At 42.3% G+C, this 25,059-nt stretch overlaps 1 protein-coding gene across 3 annotated transcripts in view; it reads right to left on the reverse strand.

Moving 5' to 3' along the window:
• The window catches only part of FANCC (FA complementation group C), a 220,269-nt gene that overhangs the window by 191,056 nt on the left and 4,154 nt on the right, over positions 1-25,059 (reverse strand). For all 3 annotated transcript variants that reach the window (XM_075211083.1, XM_075211081.1, XM_075211082.1), the window contains exon 2: positions 18,833-19,073. In XM_075211083.1, the coding sequence (XP_075067184.1) occupies positions 18,833-18,994 (162 nt within the window). In that variant the 5' untranslated portion in view covers positions 18,995-19,073. The remainder of the gene's footprint in view (positions 1-18,832; positions 19,074-25,059) is intronic.

Here is a 25,059-nt window from a genome sequence, read left to right on the forward strand (position 1 = left end):
GTTACTTTGGTGGCTATCTATGCCCCCCCACCCTACACTTGTAGTTGCATATAAAAAAAGCAGCCTGCATAGACTGTAGAACTAGAAATTCAAGTATACAAAGAAATGGACAAAGGCAATTTGGTATCTGTCTGCATCATAATCATCAACATCCTCCTCAGCGTCAGCTACATCAATATCCTCCTCCCGGTGTACAACATTCACACCTTCCTTAGCCAAATCTGTAACTGGACTGTGGGTGATCCTTCCAGCATATGCAGAGGGCGTGCTGCAAATGCTGGATGGAGTCACCTCTTCCCGTACAGTGATGGGAAGGTCAGGCTTCACAACCACCATCACCCTTGGACTCGCCTTGGGGATATGTGATGTCATCTGTTTAGAAGGCAGAGTTCTTTGCTGTTTTGTTGTTGTTGCTGACAGCATAACTCTCTTAAATTTTTTGAAGGGGGGGGAGGAGTAGGGCTTACATCCTTGGGTGAAGCTGGACCACTAGTCATGAACACGGGCCAGAGCCTAAGCCGTTCCTTGCCATTATGTGTCGTAAATGGCATATTGCCAACTTTACGTTTCTCCTCAGATGATTTTAAGTTTCTCTTTTTGCTACTTTTTGAGAACTTGGGCTTTCTGGATTTTACATGCCCTGTACTAGGAGATTGGGCATCGGGCTTGCCAGACGACGATGATGGCATTTCATCGTCTATGTCATGACTAGTGGCAGCAGCTTCAGCATTAGGAGGAAGTGCTGCCACCAAAAATTGTATATGGACTGCGTAGAGGAGTGGTCCCTACAATATAATAAGAAAACCATCAACTGCTCTTAATTACACCAAAAATTGTATCTGGACTGCGTAGAGGAGTGGTCACCACAATATAATTTAAAAACCCTCAAATGGTCTGAATCCCACCAAAAATTGTACCTGGACTGCGTAGAGGAGTGGTCACCACAATATAATTTAAAAACCCTCAAATGGTCTGAATCCCACCAAAAATTGTACCTGGACTGCGTAGAGGAGTGGTCCCCACAATATAATTTAAAAACCCTCAAATGGTCTGAATCCCACCAAAAATTGTACCTGGACTGCGTAGAGGAGTGGTCACCACAATATAATTTAAAAACCCTCAAATGGTCTGAATCCCACCAAAAATTGTATCTGGACTGCGTAGAGGAGTGGTCCCTATAATATAATAAGAAAACCATCAACTGGTCTGAATTCCACCAAACAAGTATCTGGACTGCGCAGAGGAGTGGTCCCTACAATATAATAAAAAAAACCTCAACTGGTCTGAATTCCAGGTAACAGAAGGCGGACACCGGATGGATGTCTAAAACCAACATAGCAGTTAAGGGCGCAGTTCCTCTTTTTTGTGACTGCACAAACAATTAACGTAGTAATAGAAATGACAGGCTTTTTTTTGTTTTAAATATAGAAAGAAAGAAGGTAGTACTAGAAATGTTAGTTATTTCGTTTCTTTTAAATAGAGAAAGAAAGAAGGTAGTACTAGAAATGGCAGGTTTTTTTTTTGTTTTAAATATAGAAAGAAAGAAGGTAGTACTAGAAATGGCAGTTATTTAGTTTCTTTTAAATAGAGAAAGAAAGAAAGTAGTACTAGAAATGGCAGGTTTTTTTTGTTTTAAATATAGAAAGAAAGAAGGTAGTACTAGAAATGGCAGTTATTTAGTTTCTCTTAAATAGAGAAAGAAAGAAAGAAGGTAGTACTAGAAATGGCAGGTTTTTTTTGTTTTAAATATAGAAAGAAGGTAGTACTAGAAATGGCAGTTATATAGTTTCTTTTAAATAGAGAAAGAAAGAAAGTAGTACTAGAAATGGCAGGTTTTTTTTGTTTTAAATATAGAAAGAAAGAAGGTAGTACTAGAAATGGCAGTTATTTAGTTTCTTTTAAATAGAGAAAGAAAGAAGGTAGTACTAGAAATGGCAGGTTTTTTTTTGTTTTAAATATAGAAAGAAAGAAGGTAGTACTAGAAATGGCAGTTTTTTGTTTTTTTTAAATATAGAAAGAAAGAAGGTAGCAATAGAAATGGCAGTTCCTCTTTTTTGGAACTGTACAAACAGTGATGAAAATGAAGGTGGAGCTGGTGGCATGTCACGGTCCTCTTCAGAGGACAATCTCCTGACCAGCAGGTCTTTGCACCGCTGTAGACTTGTGTCCGCCGGAAACAGAGACACAACATACGCTTTAAACCGAGGATCGAGAACGGTGGCCAGAATGTATTCCTCTGACTTTAAAAGACTGACCACCCTCGGATCCTGGCAAAGCATATGAAGGGCTTCATCCACAAGAGCTACATGCTTGGTGGAATCGCAATGGTGTACCAGCTCCTCCCTCACTTTCTACAGCTGCTTATGCAAAAGCCTGATCAGGGGAATCACCTGACTCAAGCTGGCAGTGTCGGAACTGACTTCTCGTGTGGCAAGCTCAAATGGCTGCAGAACCTTGCACAACACGGAAATCATTCTCCAGTGCGCTTGACTCAGGCGCATCCCCACTCCTTTTCCTATGTCGTAGGTGGCTGTGTAGGCTTGAATGGCCTTTTGATGCTCCTCCATCCTCTGCAGCATATAGAGGGTGGAGTTCTAGCACGTCACTACCTCTTTAGATTGCAAGGCTTGTAAATACTTTGAAGATAAAAAAAGCAGGCTGCACAGACTGTGGAGCTAGAAAGTGAAATTAAATGGACCACGTTACTTTGGTGGCTATCTATGCCCCCCCCCCCCGCCCTACACTTGTAGTTGCATATAAAAAAAGCAGCCTGCATAGACTGTAGAACTAGAAATTCAAATATACAAAGAAATGGACAAAGGCAGTTTGGTATCTGTCTGCATCAGATCCCCTCTCCACTAGGAGTAAAATAGAAAACTATTCAGCCGTTATATAATCTAGAATATAAATAGAAATCTAGAAAGGCAATTTGGTATCTGTCTGCATCATAATCATCAACATCCTCCTCAGCGCCAGCTACATCAATATCCTCCTCCCGGTGTACAACATTCACACCTTCATTAGCCAAATCTGTAACTGGACTGTGGGTGATCCTTCCAGCATATGTAGAGGGCGTGCTCCAAATGCTGGATGGAGTCACCTCTTCCCGTACAGTGATGGGAAGGTCAGGCTTCACAACCACCAACACCCTTGGACTCGCCTTGGGGATTTGTGATGTCATCTGTTTAGAAGGCAGAGTTCTTTGCTGTTTTGTTGTTGTTGCTGACAACATAACTCTCTTAAATTTTTTGAAGGGGGGGGAGGAGGAGGGCTTAGATCCTTGGGTGAAGCTGGACCACTAGTCATGAACACGGGCCAGGGCCTAAGCTGTTCCTTGCCACTATGTGTCGTAAATGGCATATTGCCAACTTTACGTTTCTCCTCAGATGATTTTAAGTTTCTCTTTTTGCTACTTTTTGAGAACTTGGGCTTTTTGGATTTTACATGCCCTGTACTAGGAGATTGGGCATCGGGCTTGCCAGACGACGTTGATGGCATTTCACCGTCTATGTCATGACTAGTGGCAGCAGCTTCAGCATTAGGAGGAAGTGGGTCTTGATCTTTCCCTACTTTATCCTCCAAATTTTGGTTTTCCATTATATGTAGCACAAGAGAGCGTACCCCTAAGCCACACACACTCGGCAAAGCCTTTAAAAATTATATGCGGCACAGGAGAGTACCACTGGACTTATACTGCTGAATCAGTGAACTTTGTAATATATCAGTACCACTGGACTTATACTGCTGAATCAGTGAACTTTGTAATATATCAGTACTACTGGACTTATACTGCTAAATCAGTGAACTTTGTAATATAGCAGTACCACTGGACTTATACTGCAGAATCAGTGAACTTTGTAATATAGCAGTATACCAATGGACCTATACTACAGGATTGTTTTGGGATATTTTTTTTTTTTTGTATAATTTCTTTTTTTGAAATTTTTTAAAATTTGGGAATAATGGGGAAATAACAATGCCCTTAGAAGGACAGAGCACAGGACACAGCACCACTGGACTGAGCAGAACACAGCACAGCACAGCACAGAACAGCACAGAACTGAACAGCACAGCACAGCACGAGATATAGCAGGACAGAGGACCACCTAACACAACCTCCCTCTACCCTGATCAATGCCCGAGTGAAGATGGCGGCGACTAGCGGGGAATTTATAGGACCCGAGTATCGTGAGATCCGACAGCGGGATTATGACTCAGAGCCTCGGATTCAGTTTTGCAATTGGCGGGAATACCCAGATCTGTCTCGGATCCGGTTCGGCAACGTTCGGGTGGGCTCGGATTTCAGATATCCAAGCCGCTCATCTCTAATATATACATATATATATATATATATATATATATATATATATATATACACACACACACAAGTTTACCCGTGCATGATACTCATGCATTCTAGTCAAATCAAGCTACTTGAGGTCTTAAAAAGGTTCTTGTCATGCATTTGGGCCTAGCCCAGTCCTCCTCAGGCTTCCCGACGCAAGCGCCCTTTTTAATGTGTGTTCATGAGGTAAAATTACCTCACGAAAATGGGTTTTACCCAACTCGTAAACTTAGCCTTTACTACCCCTCCCACGGGGGGAAGGGAGGGATGATGGAAGTTAACGGGCTTCACTATTCTAATTTTTTTGTCAAATAATGTCAGTATACCAAATTTCAGGTCAATTGGATGAGCCCTTTCTGAGAAAATATTTTTTTCCACACACACACACACACACAAACACACGCCGCTAGGCTTTTACTTTTATATATTAGATAATGCTAAGAATTTAGTAGGTCAGTGTATAACTCCGCCCAGCAGGTGGCGCTGCAGCTTGTTGTTTTTTTCCACACACAGACTAACACACGCCGCTAGGCTTTTATATTATAGATACATACACACACGATTTCACAATTTTAGGTGGTGCTAATAAAGACTAAGGTGCATTCAAGCCCATATTGTGTTTTAGCTGGATCATCTATTAACGGACTAAAGTTGCAAAGGGTCTTAAACAGATCCATATAACTTATGACATAACATGAATCTTATGAATCTTAGAAAAAAATGAAAGTTTTTGGTTTGCACCAGGTCTGAACTGACCTCATATAGTTAGTATAAATGGCAAACTATTGACATCTGACATTTATTTAGAGGGGGGTGTGCTTCCAACTTTTTAAGTATAAATTTTCTTCAAGAATAGAAGGAAAAGGCACTCCAGTCCAATAAATTCACATACATTTTCTCACAATTAAAATCACTTTTATTACTTTGAAAAGCGAAAAGTTCATTCCATCTGCCCCCACAGAGGATTATAGCTCCCAACTAAACACACGCAACCACCCCCCACTCCCCCTTACTTTCCAAAAATGTAAGCACTCACAATGTGTGAACCTACTAAGACTTCCGTAACTAAGGGTTCTGGCCAAAAGCTCCCCCACACACACACACACACTCCATCCTAGTCCTCATCCCCACCTTCCAGGAAAGACCCAATCATTTACAACTGCTTAATCATAAGGCCTAATGCAGCAATCATTCCCAATGTGGCCTCCACATGGCGTCAAAACTACTATCAATAACTGTTAATGGGTTAAATTCCGCTAACCCCCCCCCCCCCCCCCCTCAAAACAAACAATATTTCTGGAAGCCTGTAGAAGAACGCGAGCAGATCATTTTCTTGCAGAACACCACACTCTGTTCAATTGACAAACAATTCTCACAGACATTCTTTGTATTACCTTCACTATGCTACAAACATTTGCAGATCCAAAAGGATATATCTAATACAAACTGATAATCTCCATTCAGAAACGTTCATGCAAATATTGGTATACAGGCCTAATTAAAAATCAAGCACCCTTTTTTGATAAGCTGTTTCAACACATAGGGCAAGTTTTGAGAGGCCACGTAATTCTGAAAAAGGACTAACACTTGACCCTAACCTCGACCAATCCAGCATCTCAGTAATATGATTGCAGCAGGTACAAAAAAATCTCTCTTGAATTGACCACACAAGTGTCTATGTACTCTTTGATCTCTTTAGGCCACCACTGATTTCTTCAACGATAACTCAAATGGCGAAGTAAACCCCAAAATAGTCTGGGATTAATACAAGGCCATCATTAGAGGTAAGTTTATTAGTTCACCTCAACACTTCAGAAGTCTTCTGTTTAAGAAGTCTCCTCACTGGAGACTCAGATTGCCAGGCTTCTGGCTCAACATAAAAGACATCCAAATTGATCTCTTCAGCAACACACTGACGTCCTTTAAAAGCACCTTAAGGCTCTGATCAACAGCAACAACACTTGTTTGACAACATGGACAAATCTGGCACCAGACACCAGGTTGGCCAACTAAAAGAAAAGAAAAAAAAAAAAGAAAAGCTGCAGGATTTCATAAAGATGCTTAGGAAGTAAAATCCTTCTATTACAAAAGATCCTAATAACCATTAAGTTTTCATGAGGTATTATATAATCTCTTCAACATATCTAGTTTCACCATAGACAGGGTGTGACTGGATCACTGATAAATAACTTCTGGTATGAATTTATTTAAAGTAAATAGTGCAAGGCGCTTATTTATATAATTACACAAGCACTTACGTTTGATATTGTGTATATGTTGAGATAGGAAATCATTACTTCTGAGAACAGGGTAGAAAATGTGTTTTTTCTGTTTTAACCTTTCTAAAGCAAATGCCTATTTCTGATGTATATAACGGATACAATGAGCTTTTGTTTACGAAGCCTTTTGTGTATTGTGATGTGAGTAAATGACTTGTTTTGAGGTTTGTACTTTTTCTTTGGGAATGTGTATTCGGCGACTGTCTGAAGTATTCATGCCAGTCAGACCTGTTGACTAGCTAGTGGGTCTCCTGTCTCTGAAATAAGATCCAGGATATCACAGCAAGGTTTTTAAGAATTTCATAGCTAAGTGTAAATATTAGTGGCTTTGCAATGCATGTAAATCCATGTTTGTGTAAACATTATACATCCTGATGCTAAAAATAGCCTGTGTCTAAATTTTATAAAAGTCATTAGCTTGTATTGGAAAGTTGTTCTTCTGGTTTCAAAATCTGACCTGATCACTGGTACCTCTAACCAGTGTGAGAGCAAATAAACATCTTGCTTCAAAGACTTGCTTAAAAACATCTTCAATAAAGTGGTTATCCCAAAACCTAATGGCAACCTCTGTAGTAGGTTGGCACAGAGAAAACCTAATGCCCTTAACTCTTTTAAAGTTCCCTGGACAGTGTAATTGTTATATTGATACCAAAGACTTCAAGTCTTATAAAGGCAGACACCCTTTCATTAGGTAGGCTGCATAAGTATTCCATGGATGACACAAACCATCCTCATCAGCTTTTTAAAGCTAACTACCCTCTGTGGATATGCGACATCAAAACTGACCTCAATATATGGATATAGTAGATCATCTCTTAGTTTGGCTGTATCAATTTGGGCAGAATGAACATTTTACCTGTACCCATCAGAGTTCCCGTCCATATTTTAAAATTCACACATCATGTCGATATTTATTTGGGCTAAGAAATATCCATGGATAAGGTTATCCATATTGCAGGGTCTACTGAAGGAGGGGGCTTTGGTATGTTGGATTACTCTCTAGCATAAGATCCCACCACGATAATTTCACTCAGGAGTGAACCAAACTTTCCTACTAGACGAGATGCAAATCCCCTTGGCATCTGGCTGGCAGGTGGTGTCAAATTTCTTAATGACTTTGGTGCCTCATTAACCTTTCATTCAGGACCCTCACCACATTGGAATCCCTCTGTCTATAACAAGCCTGAAAGGGCCTAATTTTAACATTATATTTGTGAATTGTAGGCAACGAGCACAACAACTAAATACTCCCATGAAATGAAATAGATTTACCCGGCGGAGACAATGGACGATGAAGAGTGGACGGAGACAGGGACAACAAAGGCATCATCATCATTTATTTATTTATAAAGCGCCACTAAATCTGCAGTTCTTTGTACAGAGAACTCACTCACATCAGTCCCAGCCCAAATGGAGCTTATAGTCTACTCTAAATTCACTAACACACACACAGTTTACGGTCAATTATTATAGCAGCCAATTAACCTACTAGAATGTTTTTGGATTGTGGGAGGAAACCGGAGCACCTGGAGGAAACCCATGTAAACATGACAATACAAACTCCATACAGATAAGGCCATTGTCAAGCGCCGTCTCTGCACTGACACTTGGTGCAGGAGGTGGACGCCCGCAGCTTCTCGGCAGCCGCATCCTGTTGCTTAGCAGCGAGACGCTCCTTGCACACAATGCGTGCACATGCTCTGTTCAGTCGTGTCCCATTGCTAGGCAGCGGGATGCTATCTCCGCTCACCTGTCGGCGGTCAGCGTGTCTGACCTCCAAGTCTCCATAGCCCAGGATGCACCTTATGGTTTATAGAGCACCCTCTGACACATTCTGGATGCCAGAGTATTGGTTCACTCCCGCTCCAGTACTTCCTGATTGATCTTTGGTTCTGAATCGGCTAGCTGTTACTATTCTCCTGTGTTTTGTTTTGTTACCTTGCTGCCCGGCTGGTTTGACTATTTGGCTTGACCTGACTTCTCTCGGAACCTCCCTGTGTACTGCACCACTCGTTTGGCTTTAACCTGGACTGCCTGACTACGCCTGTCTACTACTGTCACTACATCGGTGACTGTCTTGGAGAACTGCGACCTGCGTTCCCTCTGCAGCTAAGCCCAAACTCACTTGCAGGGGTCCCTGGTGAATACCAGGGGTACGTTAAACTCCGCGCCTCCCTGTTCAGTTGTGCTAATACAGGTTAACAGTCATCTCTGAAATTCCGTGACAGCATACTCTGGCCATATGCGTGGACAGGATGAACCGTCAGCTCGAAACCTTCTGCTCCACTTAGCCCAGAGGGTGGATTAGCAAGACTCCAATCAGGCACAAATCTTGCAATGTCTTCAAGGGATTGTTTCTTGTTTAGACACCCTCCAGGGGTCTCTTCCAGCAAGCCAAACGGCCTTAGCAGTAACGATTTCCTCTGCAGCCACAACATCTACTGCTAGCACCCTAGTTCCATAGGCCAACATAATCCACTGCTGGAGAAATATGATGGCGATCATAACAAATACCATGGGTTCCTTAACCAGTGCGTCATTCAGTTTGAGCTTGCCCTGGAAAATCTCGCCTCTGAGAGGACCAAAGTGGCTAATACAATTTCCCTCCTCTCTGGTCAAGCCTTCTCCCTTCTGGGAACGGGTTGATCCTATGCTCCGAGATTCTTTCACCTCCATTAAGAATTTTCGTAGAGTCTTTGATGAGCCCGGCTGAGTTTCCTCCACCGCTTCTGGCCTATAAGCTCTCCGTCAAGGTTCACTCACTGCTGGGCAGTATGCCGTGCAGTTTCGCACCTTGGCTTCAGAACTCCACTGGAACAATGAGGCCCTAGTAGCCACCTTTTGGCAGGGGTTAAACGAACACATAAAGGACGATCTGGGGGTAAATGTATCAAAGTGCGATTTTGCAACTCCAGCGATTTTCTCGGGAGAGTTGAAACTCGCCGATGTATGAAGCTGAGATTTCATGCAAAAACGCCAGAGTTCTGCTTCTGTCAAAATCGCTACTTGCAAAATCGCCAGAGATCAAACTCCCGACTATTTGCCACTGCAGCTATACAGCTCTCAAATGTATGAAGCTGCGAGTTAGCAAACTCAGGAGTTTGCTTCAAAACACACCAGATACAACACGCTGCTTGATAGCAGCGTGTTGTATAAACACATCACTGTTACACTGCCCTGGCAGTGTTAAAATAGTAAAGAATAGATAAAAGTTGAAAAAAAAAAAAAACCCGTGAGGTCCCCCCACTATTCATGCTTAACCCTAGTGCTGCCTGATTAGTGCTGGTCCCGTGAAAATCGGGGAAAAATTTTGCGTGGGGTCCCCCCAATTTTCACTTTACCAGCACTAGGCAAACCAGCCAGGGTTGGCGGCACTAAAGCAGTGTGACACACGGCAGAGATCCCCCTGCCATAATGACTAACCAACCCTAGACTGTTCAGCGCTGGGCTGGATTCCCTAGGGAGTGGGGTCCGCCGAAAAAAATGAGAGGGCCCCCCCCCCTAAAAAGAACCAGCCCAGTGCTGATAGCACTAGGGCTCTTCCTACTACCCCTGGGCTGTGGGTAGTAAGGTAATATGGCGAAAAAGTATGAAAAAAATAAACGGACGCCATTTTTTTTGTGGAACTACAAGTCCCAGCCAGCCAGGTTGCCAAAAACAGTGTGGCCATGCTGGTGCTTGTATAACTACAAGCACCAGCATACCTACGGCAGCCAGGGCATGTTGGCACTTGGAGAACCACAAGTGCCAACATGCCCTGACATCCCTGGCTTGCTGGGACCTGTAGTACCACAAAGAAAAAAACACACATATTTATTAAAAATAAAAACCCCACAATAAATACACTAACCACCCTCATTTAAATCACATCTATTTAATAAAAAAAAACCAAAACAAATACTCACCAAAAATGTCTTCTTTCTTCTTTCCAAGATCCGTGCTTGCCCCAGTCGCAGCAAATTATACTTCCAAACGGGATGGCTTGTAGAATATCTTCTTGGCTTCGGCCAGAAGGGCCCCATATTTGTAACATCCCGACTCTGTGTTCTTGATTGTAGTAAAATAAAAAAAAACTTGAGGCACTGCAAACACCTCCTACTAGGTAGGCGGTCCTAAACGCAATGAACTTACGTTCATTGCATAAGCTATAACTACAGTATAATGTGATTTTCTTACGCTAGTGGGGGAATTACCTAATACTGTACCTAGAGCTTACGCAAGTAACGTAGCTCATTGCGCATGCGCTACGTTACTTGCGTAAGCTGTAATACAGTAAATACAGCTTACGCAAGTAACGTAGCGCATGCGCAATGAGCTACGTTACTTGGGTAAGCTCTAGGTACAGTATTAGGTGATTCCCCCACTAGCGTGGGAAAGTCACATTATACTGTAGTTATAGCTTACGCGGCGCCTCAAGTTTTTTTTATTTTACTACAATCAAATATGGAGCCCTTCTGGCCGAAGCCAAGAAGATATTCTACAAGCCATGCCGTTTGGAAGTATAACTTGCTGCGACTGGGGCAAGCACGGATCTTGGAAAGAAGAAAGAAGACATCTTTGCTGAGTATTTGGTTTTTTTTATTTTTATTAAATAGATGTGGTTTAAATGAGGGTAGTAGGAAGAGCCCTAGTGCTATCAGCACTGGGCTGGTTCCTTCTAGGGGGGCCCTCTCATTTTTTTCGGCGGACCCCACTCCCTAGGGAATCCAGCCCAGCGCTGAACAGTCTAGGGTTGGTTAGTCATTATGGCAGGGGGATCTCTGCCGTGTGTCACACTGCTTTAGTGCCGCCAACCCTGGCTGGTTTGCCTAGTGCTGGTAAAGTGAAAATCGGGGGGACCCCACGCAAACTTTTCCCCCGATTTTCACGGGACCAGCACTAGTCAGGCAGCACTAGGGTTAAGCATGAATAGTGGGGGGACCTCACGCTTTTTGTTTTTAAAACTCTTATCTATTCTTTTACATTTTGACAGCTGCCGGAGCTCCGGCAGCTGTATGACAGGGCAGTGTAACAGTGATGTGTTGACAACTCACTGCTACAACACAGGAGAGTTTGCCAAACACAGGAGAGTTAGCTAAACTCGGGAGTGTTTACATCTCCCAAAATCGCCAGAGATGACCAGCGATTTTGAACATGAGTGTCAAAATCGCAGCTTGATACATTTCCAGGTTTTTTTTCAAAACTCGCGGGTAAACACCCACGATTTGCTACGATTTAAACACGCTGGCAAACTCGGACTTTGATACATTTAGCCCCTGGTCTCCCATGAGCTCCCGTCTAATCTTGACGACTTAGTTTCTCTATGTGTTAAGGTGGACATCCGCAACAGGGAACGTACTCAAGAACAAGATCGGACCTGCGCTCATTCCCTCGCCTGGCACCTCAGTTCCAAGCTCCAGCAATTCCTCTGGAGGAACCCATGCAAATTGGCCGCTATCACCTTTCCCAGGAGGAGTGTGACAGATGTATCAAGAATCGTCATTGCCTTTATTGTAGGGACTCGGGTCACCTTCTCTCCTCATGCTCCAAGATGCCGGGAAACGCCCCATCCTAGGCAATGACAGGGCGGTCGTCCTAGGATCCAAGTCCCTCACTCCCTACTCCTTGAGAGATTCTGAATTTCTGATGCCTATTAAGCTATTTTCTCCGGACGGCCTCAAACAATTGACAGCTTTTGTGGACTCTGGATCCGCTGGGAACTTCATTTCTGCTGGGTTGGCTTCCAAGCTTCGTCTCTTCATCCTTCCATTGCCACAGCCTCTGGCACTGACCGCGATTCACGGTAATCGTATCAGCAACGGTTCCATCGACTGCATTACCAGTCCCTTACGGTTGGTGGTAGGAGCGCTTCACTCTGAGTGGATAAGTTTCCTGATTCTTCCTCAGTCCGTCAATCCTGTTACTCTGGGCCATTCCCTGGATTAAAGCTCACAATCCGCAGTTTGATTGGTCTCGTGCCCAAGTAATTTTTTGGGGGTCCACCTGCAAACAACATTGACTGCTGTATTACTCCGCAGCCTGCTCTTCCTGAGGCCTATGTCAAGTGTGTAGATGTATTCAGCAAAGTTGCAGCTAAGTTTCTGCCTCCTCATCGTCCATGGGATTGCCCCATTGACCACGCACCCAACAAGTGCATCCCTAGGGGCAGAGTTTTTCCCCTATCTCTCCCTGAGACTCAAGCCATGACTGAATACGTCACCGAGAACCTTGAATGTGGTTTAATCCGCAAGTCTTCTTCACCGGAGGGTGCAGGGTTCTTTTTGTCAAAAACAAAGACAGTACCCTTAGACCCTGTATTGGCTATCGGAAGCTGAATGCTATTACGGTGAAAAAACTTTACCAGTGACCCCTCATATCAGAACTCTTTGATTGCATCAGTGGAGCACAGATTTTCACCAAACTGGATCTTAGAGGGACCTATAATCTTATCCGTATTCGCCAAGGTGACGAGTGGAAAACCGACTTTAATACGAGAGACAGGCATTATGAGCACCTTGTGATGCCCTTTGGGCTTTGTAATTCACCCTTAGTTTTTCCAAGAATTCATCAACAAAATCTTCAGAGCTCATTTGTATCAATCTGTAGTCGTTTACCTTGATGATATCTTGGTCTTCTCCCAGAACATCACGTCTCCACGAGATCATATCATAGAAGTTCTGTCTTGCCTCCATACCAATGATCTATATTGCAAATTGGAGAAGTGACTTTTTGATTAACGTCAGGTCCCCTTCCTCGGGTATATAATCTCCGGCATGGGTCTTCAAAAGGATCCTAAAAAGGTAGAATCTATCCTTATGTGGCCTCAACCCTCTGGCCTAAAGGATACTTAGCGTTTTATTGGATTCAGCAACTATTACCAGCAATGCATTAAAAACTTCTCTTCGCTGATCTCGCCCATTACGTCACTTACCCATAAGGGTGGACTAGCCAAAAACTGGCCTCAGGAGGCAGTTTTGGCCTTCAAAGTTCTTAAGGAAGCTTTCGTCACTGCTCCTGTCTTGAGACAGCCTGACCAACTACAACAATTCTTTCTAGAGGTTGATGCTTCCTCGGTGGGTGTGGAAGCAGTTGTCTCTCAGAAGAATTCTGTTGACACCTTCTCTCCATGTGGCTTTCTCTCCAAGAAATTTTTACCCGGTGAGGCCAACTATAGCATTGGGGACAAGGAGCTCCTGGCCATTAAGATAGCCTTAGAAGAATGGAGGTACCTGCTTGAAGGCGGTCTCCATCCTATCACGGTATTCACAGATCATAAGAACCTCACATATCTGGAATCTGCTTAGTGCCTTAATCCGCGCGCAGGCCTGCTGGTCACTTTCTTTTCTAGATTCCAGTTGATCCTGACTTATCGTGCTGGGTCAAAAAATTCCAGGGCCGATGCACTTTCCAGGTCTTTTGATCCATCGCATTCTTGACAGTCATCTGAAGATTCTGGCCTTGACTAAATCCTCAGTTAAGACACCCCCTTTTGGACACTTTTTTGTGGAGAACCATCTCCGTCCCAGACTGTTGGCTTGGGCTCACTATTCCAGATTTGCTGGTCATAATGGAGTTAAGATGACCATTGCTCTTTTGTCTCGCAGCTATTGATGGCCGCCCTTGAGTGCTGATGTTCACAAGTATGTTGCAGCTTGCGGAGTATGTGCACATCACAAGACACACTGGCGTCCACCAGCCGGGCTTCTTCTTCCGCTCCTGGTTCCAGACTCACCTTGGGCAAGAATCAGCATGGATTTTATTACTGACCTCCCCAATAGTCATGGCTTCAATACTATTTGGGTGGTCAGACTGAGCGGGTCAACTAGGATTTGAAGACATTCCTCTTGTTATTGCTTTGATCACCTATCCTCCTGGAGTGATTATCTAGCTTGGGCAGAATTTTCACATAATATCCATCAACATGAATCATCTGGAACATCTCCCTTCTTTACTATCTTTGGTAGACATCCTATACTTCCCACCTTTTCAGAAGTTCCCAGTGCATCAGTACCTGCAGCTCAAGAGATGGTCAGTGACCTTTCGAAGATTTGGACTCAGGTATGATCTAAACTCTTGCAGTCCTCGGAACGGCAGGAAGATTCTAGTTCTTCACGTTGGGGACAAGGTGTGGCTGTCCAAGCGTAAAACTCAAGCTACCTTCAATTAAATCCCCCCCCCCCCCAATATATTGGGCCCTTCCGCATTTCTCATATTATTAATGTGGTTACCTATAAGCTCCATCTACCTCCTTCACTTCGTGTGCATAATTCATTTCATAATTCCTTATTAAAAACATTGGTTCTTAATGAATTCTCCAACCTTCAGTCTCCGTCTTCTCCCATCAAGATGGCCTTAGGCGACGAATATGAGATTGAACACATCTTGAAATCCCGATCCATTTGTGTTAAGACTCAGTTCCTCGTCCACAGAAAGTGTTATGGCCCTGAAGAAAGGTCCTGGGTGGATAAGAAAGACCTACATGCCCCCAATCTGCTGTCAAAAATCTTGAAGAATCCGATTTCCAATGCTTCTTCTGCAGGGGAGGAGGGTACTGTCAGGCGCTGTCTCCGCACTGACACTTGGTGCAGGAGACGGACGCCTGCACCTTCTCGGAAGCCGCATCCCGTTGCCTAGCAGCGGGACGTTCCTTGTTCCTTACACGCAATGCGCGAGCATACTCTGTTCAGTCGCGTCCCGTTGCTAGGCAGCGGGACGCAATCTCTACTCACCTGTCAGTGGTCAGGGTGTCTGACCGCAAGCTTTCATAACTCAATCAAGATGCACCTTATGGTTTATAGAGCACCCTCTGACACATTTTGGGTGCCAGAGTATTGGTTCACTCCTGCTCCAGCGCTTCCTGAACTTCTGATCCAGTGTTCTTCGGTTCTGACTCGGCTTCCTGTTACTATTCTCCTGTGTTTTGTTTTGGTACCTCGCTGCCCAGCTGGTTTGACTATTTGGCTTGACCTGACTTCTCTCTGTAACCTTCCTGTGTACCGCACCGCTCGTTTGGCTTTGACCTGGACTACCTGCCTACTACACCGGTGACTATCTTGGAGAACTGTGACCTGCGTACCTTCTGCAGCTAAGCTCAAACTCCCTTGGGAGGGTCCTTGGTGAATACCGGGTGTATGTTAGACTCCGCGCCTCCCTGTTCAGTTGCGCTAAAACTGGTTAGCGGCCATCTTTGAAATTCTGTGACAGCAATGGTGAAAAGCCAGGAGTTCAATATGCAATAAAGTAACAGAAAACACATACAAGCTCTATCCAAGTACTTCAGACCCGTGCTGGAGGGGTTGGTTTCCTCCAAAATGGACCTAATAAGATCGCTCTTACAAGTGGTTGTTCACTTCTCTCCGAAACACTATTTCCCTTGGCCTATCTCCACCAGAAAAAAAAAACCAGACATATTACCTTAGCTGCCACCTACCAGTTAACAGCCGATTGGAAACGCTTGATACTACCCTAATTTCAGTAAACCACGAATAAACTTTGACATGTATATCAGATGTAATTCATGATCTACATCATTGAAATTTCTGCCAAATCATTTTGCGATGTATGGGAGGCTTAGGCTATCCATTACAGCTTGAGACCTTTTAAATAGGTGACCAAAATATCAAGTATTATAAGTATTGATTTTCAAGGTCAATACCCCTCCCCTCCATCCCCCGACATCAAAATGGGAGCCCCCAAACATCTTCTCTTCCCTGACCCTCTTTGTTTTGTCTCAAAAATTAGGTTCATAAATTCGATAATGCACAACTTCACCAGTTTATCTTTTGTCACTACTGTAATGTTTACTGTTTTAGCATACTCTAGGGGCTAGATTTACTAAGCTGCGGGTTTGAAAAAGTGGGGATGTTGCCTGTAGCAACCAATCAGATTCTAGCTTTTATTTATTTAGTACCTTCTACAAAATGACAGCTAGAATCTGATTGGTTGCTATAGGCAACATCCCCACTTTTTCAAACCCGCAGCTTAGTAAATCTAGCCCTAGGACTGTGCCAGTTCCTGTTTAATTTGATTTGAACGTACAACTCCTCTGGTCCGTCAATACATTTTTTGTCAAAAAAAACATTCAGCTTTTTCTGCAGTATGTACAACCTAACAACTTCAAAATCATACTCTGATTATACCAGTTCCATTGTTTTTGAGTTCTTTCTGATGATTAAAATAATATTAAACCGAATGCTGAAAGATACAATATATCAAATCTGATAAGCTGTATTTTTCCAGCAATTTACACCATATTAACCTGCTTGTCAGTTTAATGAATTAGACAGCTGCAAAAACAAGGTACAGTAAATACGCATATACTCTATTTTTAATCAGAATGGCAATAAAAGAGCAACAGCATGATCCTTCATAGATCTTAGTATTATAAGGAAGTGAACTGCAACATCACTGCTTCTGAAAGAATACCGAAATCTGTACAATTATGCTTATGGCCAGTACAGAACTAATTGAGAAACAATGTTATGGAGAAAGTGAGAAACATAGTAAAATGTAATAGACCTCCAACATAATTTCTTCTTTTTTTGACCTTTTAATGTGATAGCTTGTTGTTCTCTACCTGCTTATACAATTTATAGCTACATCATAAGCTTTTAAAGTGGGTGCTGAACAGGGATAATGCACATGTAAAAAACCTGCTAACCATCTCCTGCTGTTGCAATAAATATAACATCTTTGTTTTACATGCACTGCTCACTCTAGACTTGCTGGGGCCATGCACAAAGACAGGCCACTGAGAGCAAACCTAATAATTGTACCAAGGCAACAACACAGAACACAAAATGGCATAGGCTGCTCATTACAGCTTGTGATAAATCATAGTTACTGCCCTGTTGCAGCAGTTATTGTTAGCAAGCCAGCGATGCTGCTGTTTACTATTGCTATTAACAAGCCACATTAACCTAAAATACATGGACTGGCTGTCTGCTAGCAATTTGACCTACCAAATGATAAGATTTGGGGACTAATTGGGTTGGCAAGGAATAGAAGATATTATCCCTGTGAGGTAAAAACATGGTTTAAATTTGTGGTTCCTTTCAAAGGCATCAAACCTATTTGAAGCCTGAAAGATCATCTTATGTTGATTTTTTCATTTATGCATACATACAATATATACATTAATACATAGGCTTTAGTATTTTCATCTCGTTTTTGCATGAGTTTCCACTGAATGCTCAGATGTCCTTCCAATTTCCAAAGACATAATGGTGGGTTAATTGGCTTCTGTGTGTGTGTCCATGAGTTTGTGTTTGTATGATAGAGAATTTCGATTGTAAGCTCTACTTGGCAGGGAATGGTGTGAATGATTTAATATTCTGTCTAAAGCACTGCATAATATGTAAGCGCTATATAAATAACTCAATTATATCAATAATACATTTACATGTCGACATGGATGAGCAAGAGACATGAGAGAAACATGCAACTATTGATATTATAAAACTCAGTTTTAAAAAACTTCAGGCATGCATTCCACCCTCCCCCCCACCCCCACCCCAATCTCTCTTACAGACCTCAATTAACCCCTAGCAGATAAATACTTACAGGTGCCTTTACTAACTCACCTCTATGAGAGATATTAAATGCAGGCATTTTCTCCTTGCATGTATACAGACGATCTACAGTGTGTTCAGTCAGAATGCGGCTGGAATGCACCTCTAAATAGGTAACGTCGTTCCATATAGAGATGAGCTTCAACTGTCACACCAAGTGACAGATCAGTGTAGGGAAAGGAAACATGCCACGTTTTTCTATATTGATCCATCACTAATTGTTAGCACTGAAATCTGGTGAGAACAGATTACCTTATCTCCATAGGGAAAAATGTTGAGGTCCATATATGGAAAACTAGCATTACCCGTAGTCTAGACTACTCCGGTAATAAAAAATTAACAAACATTTTCGGTAAAAAACATTTTCAATGGTATGGGTCGCAAACTAAAATAATATATCTAATATATTCACCAGATTGAGGATATTTTTCATGTTAAACAAGTAGAATGAAATGAAACAGCACTCAGCAAATCATGAAAGGTGAAAACAGATTACCTGTGTATTTTAAACCTTATTTGTTAAAGATACCTTCACCAGGTCAACTACCGAAGTCTTCTAACTACTGTGAGATTGAAGGTTTGACGAAATCTGGGGTGCTGATTAATGCTCAGCCAGTACTTTTGAAAAAAAGGCTAATTTCTCTCAGTAAGCTACTTACCATATGTTTCAGAGTTTCATAAACCTGCAACAGGAACTCTTGTAATTTAGGCAAGTGAATGCAGATATCTTGCTGGGATTCCAAAGAGGTTGTGTGACCCCATCCAACTGCTTTATTCAGCCAAGTCTCAATGTTTAGCTCAGAGACTGGTTTGTTGGCCATTCTTGTGTAGGTAGGTAAAAGCAGCAATAGAGATGAACAATTGACAACTCAAGTCATTTTATATGTGAACTTTGGACATCTGAAAGGAGAAAGAACTACATGAGACATAATACAAAAATGTAAATGTTAAAAATATTGAGATAAACTGCTAGGCAATTCAAAATAGAACACAGATAACTGAATCTAATCTAAGTGGTTAGATCCATCAGTGGTTCTTACCTTTGTTGGTGTTGTGACATACCTGCCAACACACAATTCAAAATTCATTTTTGTAACAAAGGAGTATGAAAATACTGTAATAACTATTTGTGATTAAATGACTTTGACAACCACAATGAATTGCAGCTAATTTGTATAAAGCTTCAATTTACTGTTTTTCATGTTACCCCAAAATGTTATGACACATCCAGCCTTGTATTATGACAATGCACTTATTCCGAAACAGCGGTTGGCACTCACTAGTTTAACCTGATCCTGAACGGCCATAGCACATTTACATGGTGGCTCGATGTCACTATCTCAACATATATTTACTGTGGACCCAGGCTTTTTGCAACAACCAAAGAGTGGTAGGAACCAAGCAATTCAGCTCATGACCCATTTGGCTGCAAGTACATAGAGTACAATTAAAGCAAACTTGTGAAGCACTTCTTTAGTAAGTGGTGGGATATGCCAGGTAACAGAATGTCTGTCATCAAGAATTCCATATTTGGTGGGGATCCTAATGGCAGTGCAGGGAAGAACCAAATCAGATGTCCCTTGAAATTAAAACTATTATATACAGAGTTATCTGAAATAAATAGCGATCTACAGCTGCTATTGCATCTAAATAGCATTGGATCTAATACTTTTACAAATAGTGTGCAGAGGAAAGTGATCAAAAAAAGAGTGTGTGGCACATATTAAACTATTTTTGCTTATTTTTGTTTAATGATATGTGAATGTAACACAGAATAATGGTAACCAGAAATCCCTCAACTTTTTTTTTCCGAAAACCAATTTCCTTCCCCAAAATTTGTTTTCCTAATCCACCTTTTTCACAGAGAATTTGTGTGCATGGATACATTTGGTGGTAAACCAAAAGAGAGGAAGGGGTAAATTTTGTTTTTGGGCCCTAAATCAATGTCAAACCTTGTATAATCAGAGTAAAGCAGAGACATACATTTCTTGGTGGGTTGTTCAGTGTTTCCCTGCAGCCTCTGGGATTTAATAAACAAAAATCCACTCTTCTCCTTTGGCAGTAAGGGGAGGGGACACAGGTAGTGTGATTTCTCAAAGCCACCCTCAATATGTGAGCAGGTATTATTTGACAACTACCTAGTGGACCTAATTATCAGCAGTGATAATGTTCACTTTGTAAAATTTGGAAAATGTAGTCATGGCCAAAAGTTTTGAGAATGACACAAATATTATTTTTCACAAATTCTGCTGCCTCAGTTTGCATATAGTCCAGAATGTCATGAAAAGTGATCAGATGAATTGCAATTAATTTCAAAGTTCCTCTTTGCCATGACAATGAACTTTATCCCCAAAACAACATTTCCACTGCATTTCAGCCTTGCTACAAAAGGACAAGCTGACATCAGGTCAGTGTTTCCCTCGTTAACACAGGTGAGAATGTTGACGAGGACAAGGCTGGAGATCACTCTGTCATGCTGATTGAGTTAGAATAACAGACTGGAAGCTTTAAAAGGAGGGTGGTGCTTGAAATAATTGTTCTTCCTCAGTTAACCATGGTTATCTGCAGAGAAACATGTGGTCATTATTGCTTTGCACAAAAAGGGCTTCACAGGCAAGGATGTTGCTGCTAGTAAAATTGCACCTAAATCAACCATTTATCATCAAGAACTTCAAGGAGAGAGATTCAATAGTTGTAAAGAAGGCTTCAGAGCACCCAAGAACATCCAGCAAGCGCCAGGACCATCTCCTAAAGTTGATTCAGCTGTAGGATCGAGGCACCACCAGAGCAGAGCTTGCTCAGGAATGGCAGTTGGCAGGTGTGAGTGCATCTGCACGAACAGTGAAGCAAAGACTTTTGGAGGACGGCCTGGTGTCAAGAAGGCCAGCAAAGAAGCCACTTCTCTCCAGGAAAAACATCAGTGACAGACTGATATTCTGAAAAAGGTACAGGGATTGCATTGCTGGGGACTGGGCTAAAGTCATTTTCTCTGATGAATCCCCTTTCAGAATGTCATCAATGGCATTTGGAAAAACGCTTGTCTAGAAAAGGTAAGGTGAGTGCTACCATCAGTCCTGTGTCATGCCAACAGTAAAGCATCCTGAGACCATTCATGTGTGCGGTTGCTTCTCAACCAAGGGAGTGGGCCATAAATAAAGATTGGTACCAAAACATCTTCTAAGAGCAACTGCTCCCAACCATCCAAGAACAGCTAGGTGATGAACAATGCCTTTTCCAGCATGATGGAGCACCTTGCCCTAAGGCAAAAGAGATAACTTAGTGGCTCGCGGATTAAAACATAGAAATTTTGGGTCCATGGCCAAGAAACTCCTCAGACCTTAATCCCATTGAGAACTTGTGGTTAATCCTCAAGAAGTGGGTGAACAAACAAAAACCCACAAATTCTGACAAACTCCATGCACTGATTAGGCTAGAATGGGCGTCCATCAGTCAGTATGTGACCCAGAAGTTGATTGACAGCACGTCAGGGCGAATTGAAGAGGTCTTCAAAAAGAAGGGTCAACACTGCAAATATTGACTATTTGCATAAACTTAATATAATTGTCAATAAAAGACTTTGACACTTATGAAATGCTTGTCATTTTTCTTCAGTATATCATAGCAACATCTGACAAAAAGGTCTAAAAACACTGAAGGAGCAAACTTTGTGAAAACCAATAATTGTGTCATTCTCAAAACTTTTGGCCATGACTGTAAGCAAGAACCACCAGGTAGCAGACTTGCAAACCTGGTTTGCCAACTCAACATAACTTACCACTTAAGAAAGATGAAGCATCCTGTCAAGTTTTTTGTCAGCTTACAGAAAACCTGGAACCTCCACCAAATATAGGTGTGTCAAACTGCTGACCTACTACAGAATGTCATTGATTGAGTGGAGGCATCATTTCCCTTCCTATGGCACTCATAAAAAACAAAGAAGTTGTTCAATTGACAGAACTCCTGAGTTTTGGACAGATAAATCTGCCCCAACAAACAACACGTAAGGAGTAAAGTGCTGCCTCCTCAAAATTGCCAGCGAGAGTGCACAAGGTTGATACCACTAGCTCCTGGTTCATGTGAAAACCCAAATAACCCTTTGGCCACATAGGTTTTTTTGAAAGCCAGATATGGAAACCTATGGGAAACAGCTGCCAGCAAAGAGATCCAACTACCCGAAACACTGGCTAGGAGAAATATGCAAAACACATGTGTGACAGGATGGACCACCTATGCCACCCTGTCTGTTGTTGCAGTGAACTGGCTGGGCTTACTTTGCCACCGTTCCCTTTCGTTATCCCAAATGCGCCCTCCTGCCGCAGTAGGAGAGGCTTACAATGCTGCCACCACTGAACTCCTTTGTGGCGCTCAGAACCACATTCCTTCTCAGTAACTATCACTGCTAGTGTACTCCTGTGCTGGTACATTTGGGCTGGTAACTCCAGACCTCTTAATATGGATCCGGGTTGCTGTGGATGGATCCTCCCTGGACTATCACACTGACTAGAGCTGCAGGTAGCAGGCAGAGTGGTGGTACTGGAAAAGCTTGGGTCCAAACCTCAGAATCAGCCAGAGAACGGATTAGATTTAGGGTCTAATCGGCAGGTCACAGGATTACAGCAATATTGAAGAAGTTGTCAAGCAGGTCTTTGAAGCAGAGTGATGTTTATTGCTCAAGTGTCCTGACAAGGACAGTCCCACTGATTTAAGGTATCAGTGGTCCGGTCAGATGGAACATCAGAATGATACATTACATGCTCACAAAGCTCATCTTTTATTCAGTTCCGAAATAGTCTATTTTTAGAATCAGGATGTACTCTATTTACACAAACATGGATTTACATGTATTGCAAAGCCACTAATATTATACTTACCTATGAAATTCTCAAAAATCTTGCTGTGATATCCTGCATCTTTGTTTGAGACGCATAAAATATAGCAGCACGTTTTAAATTAAACATTCCTGTCTCCAAGTTAAACCTCACACATCAAAAGGCCTGATTAGCATTAGACCTTATTGTTCCAGCAGTTGCAGAATATACATCCAAAAACAGGTTTAAACTTCTAACAAGTAATTTTCCCACATCACAATACACAGCAGACTTTCTAAACAAAGGCTCATTATATCAGCTATATACATCAGAAATAAGGTGTTTGCTTTTGAAAGGTTACAACAGGAAAACCAGATTTTCTACCCTGGTCTCAGAAATAACGATTTTACTATCTCACAATATACTTAATATCAAAAAATAAGTGCACGTGCAATTACATAAATAAGTGCCCTGCATTATTTGCCTTAAATATATTTTTACAGAAAGTTATTTAAAAGTGATCCAGTCACACCAAAGGAATAGAATAAAATGGTTAAAAGGGAGCCCTGTGCATGACCTCCAGATCCAGGTTCAGATTCCAAAGAGATAAAGAACAGAACATAGCCCATTCCTTGTGAAAAGACTATGGTCTGAAAGCAGCTGCTGATGCAGAAAGAACACAAAGTGGGTAGAAACCTACACCTTGAGAGAACTTAATCCACCTTGGCTGGAAACCTCATACAAGGTTTTCCAAACTCTATGATAGAAACAAGAAGAGGTCTTGATTGTTTAAGAGATCAATTATATCTGTGTAACTGATTTTTCAGAGAAGTCACCACTGTAGCACTGACTGCCTGGCTTACAAGAAGCAGTGTCTAAGTTCTCCAGACCAGCATCAAGGGTAGATGGCCCAGAGTTCGAGAGCACTTATCTGTAATGATGACTCCAGAAGAAACAATTGCCCTGGGTGCTCTGATGTACGGAAAACAATTCAAAGACCAAGGGAAATGGCGACAATAGTGACTACCACACTGTAACTGAGAAGTCTCTCCACCGTTAGGTGGGAAATATCCATCCATCACCTCAGTGTGGAAACCACCCTGTGAGATAGACAGATGGGCCTTCAGATCCAACTCAGGTCAGAAAGAACTGCACTGTTCAGTTAAACCATGTCCGCTCTGATGATTCGGGACAGGAAAGATGACCATTATGTTCAGTAGTCCTTGAATGGGCAAGTGAAAACATTTATGAGCACCTGTTCTACAAGAATCCAACAAATGAATTTTGTAGAGAGCTCGGAAAAGGATATGCAATATCCCCAACTGATGATGGTGAGCACCCAGATCTCTGACATGGAAAGCTACTAGCAGTCACCAAAGAGGAACAACCATTTCCATGCCCTGAAGTCATATGACTAGCAGTGAGAACTAATTGCTTTAACGAACTGTTGAGTTTTTTCCATTTTGAAGTCTAAGAGTGATTATTTTTGGCCTCTAAAGAGCCAGCTGGGAGGCATTCCGGAATGGTCCCATACCCGTTTGCACCCAAGGAATTAATTTATCTTTGGTAGTGGAAGTTTATTCTCATTTGGGTTCATAGACCATACAAAGTATTGTTCACAGATGAAGATTTAAATCAGAGAAACTGGGGATCTGGCAGCTAATCTGTCACAATTAAAGGTCGTGTCTTCTGCGTAGGACGATTCATCCAGTATATTATTTTACAATGCTTCTGGGACTTGTTCTCCCCATGTGAAGACATGCCATCATCACAGAGAGAAAAAAAACCTGTCTTTTATTTACCTTGTCGTCCTACCTTGCAGTGCTGGGCAATGGGTGGGCCACGGGCCAGCATTGGCCTGGCAAGCCTTCGCCTGCTGCTCCCAGTCAGCTGTTCCTGATCCAACTTATTCTCTGCTTTATTATAAAGTAGAGAATAAGATCGAACTTAGCAGCTGACTTGCGTATCACGTGACCGTATCTGCACAAGACAGGGAGTTAATGCAGCACATCCAATCAGTGGAGGAAGGAGTGCAGTGTATTCTGCACCATGTATTCTTTATCCTTCCTTTGCGGACT

The sequence above is a fragment of the Mixophyes fleayi genome, chromosome 1 (genome assembly GCF_038048845.1).
Source record: "Mixophyes fleayi isolate aMixFle1 chromosome 1, aMixFle1.hap1, whole genome shotgun sequence".
In the NCBI taxonomy this organism is placed as follows: Eukaryota; Metazoa; Chordata; class Amphibia; order Anura; family Limnodynastidae; genus Mixophyes; species Mixophyes fleayi.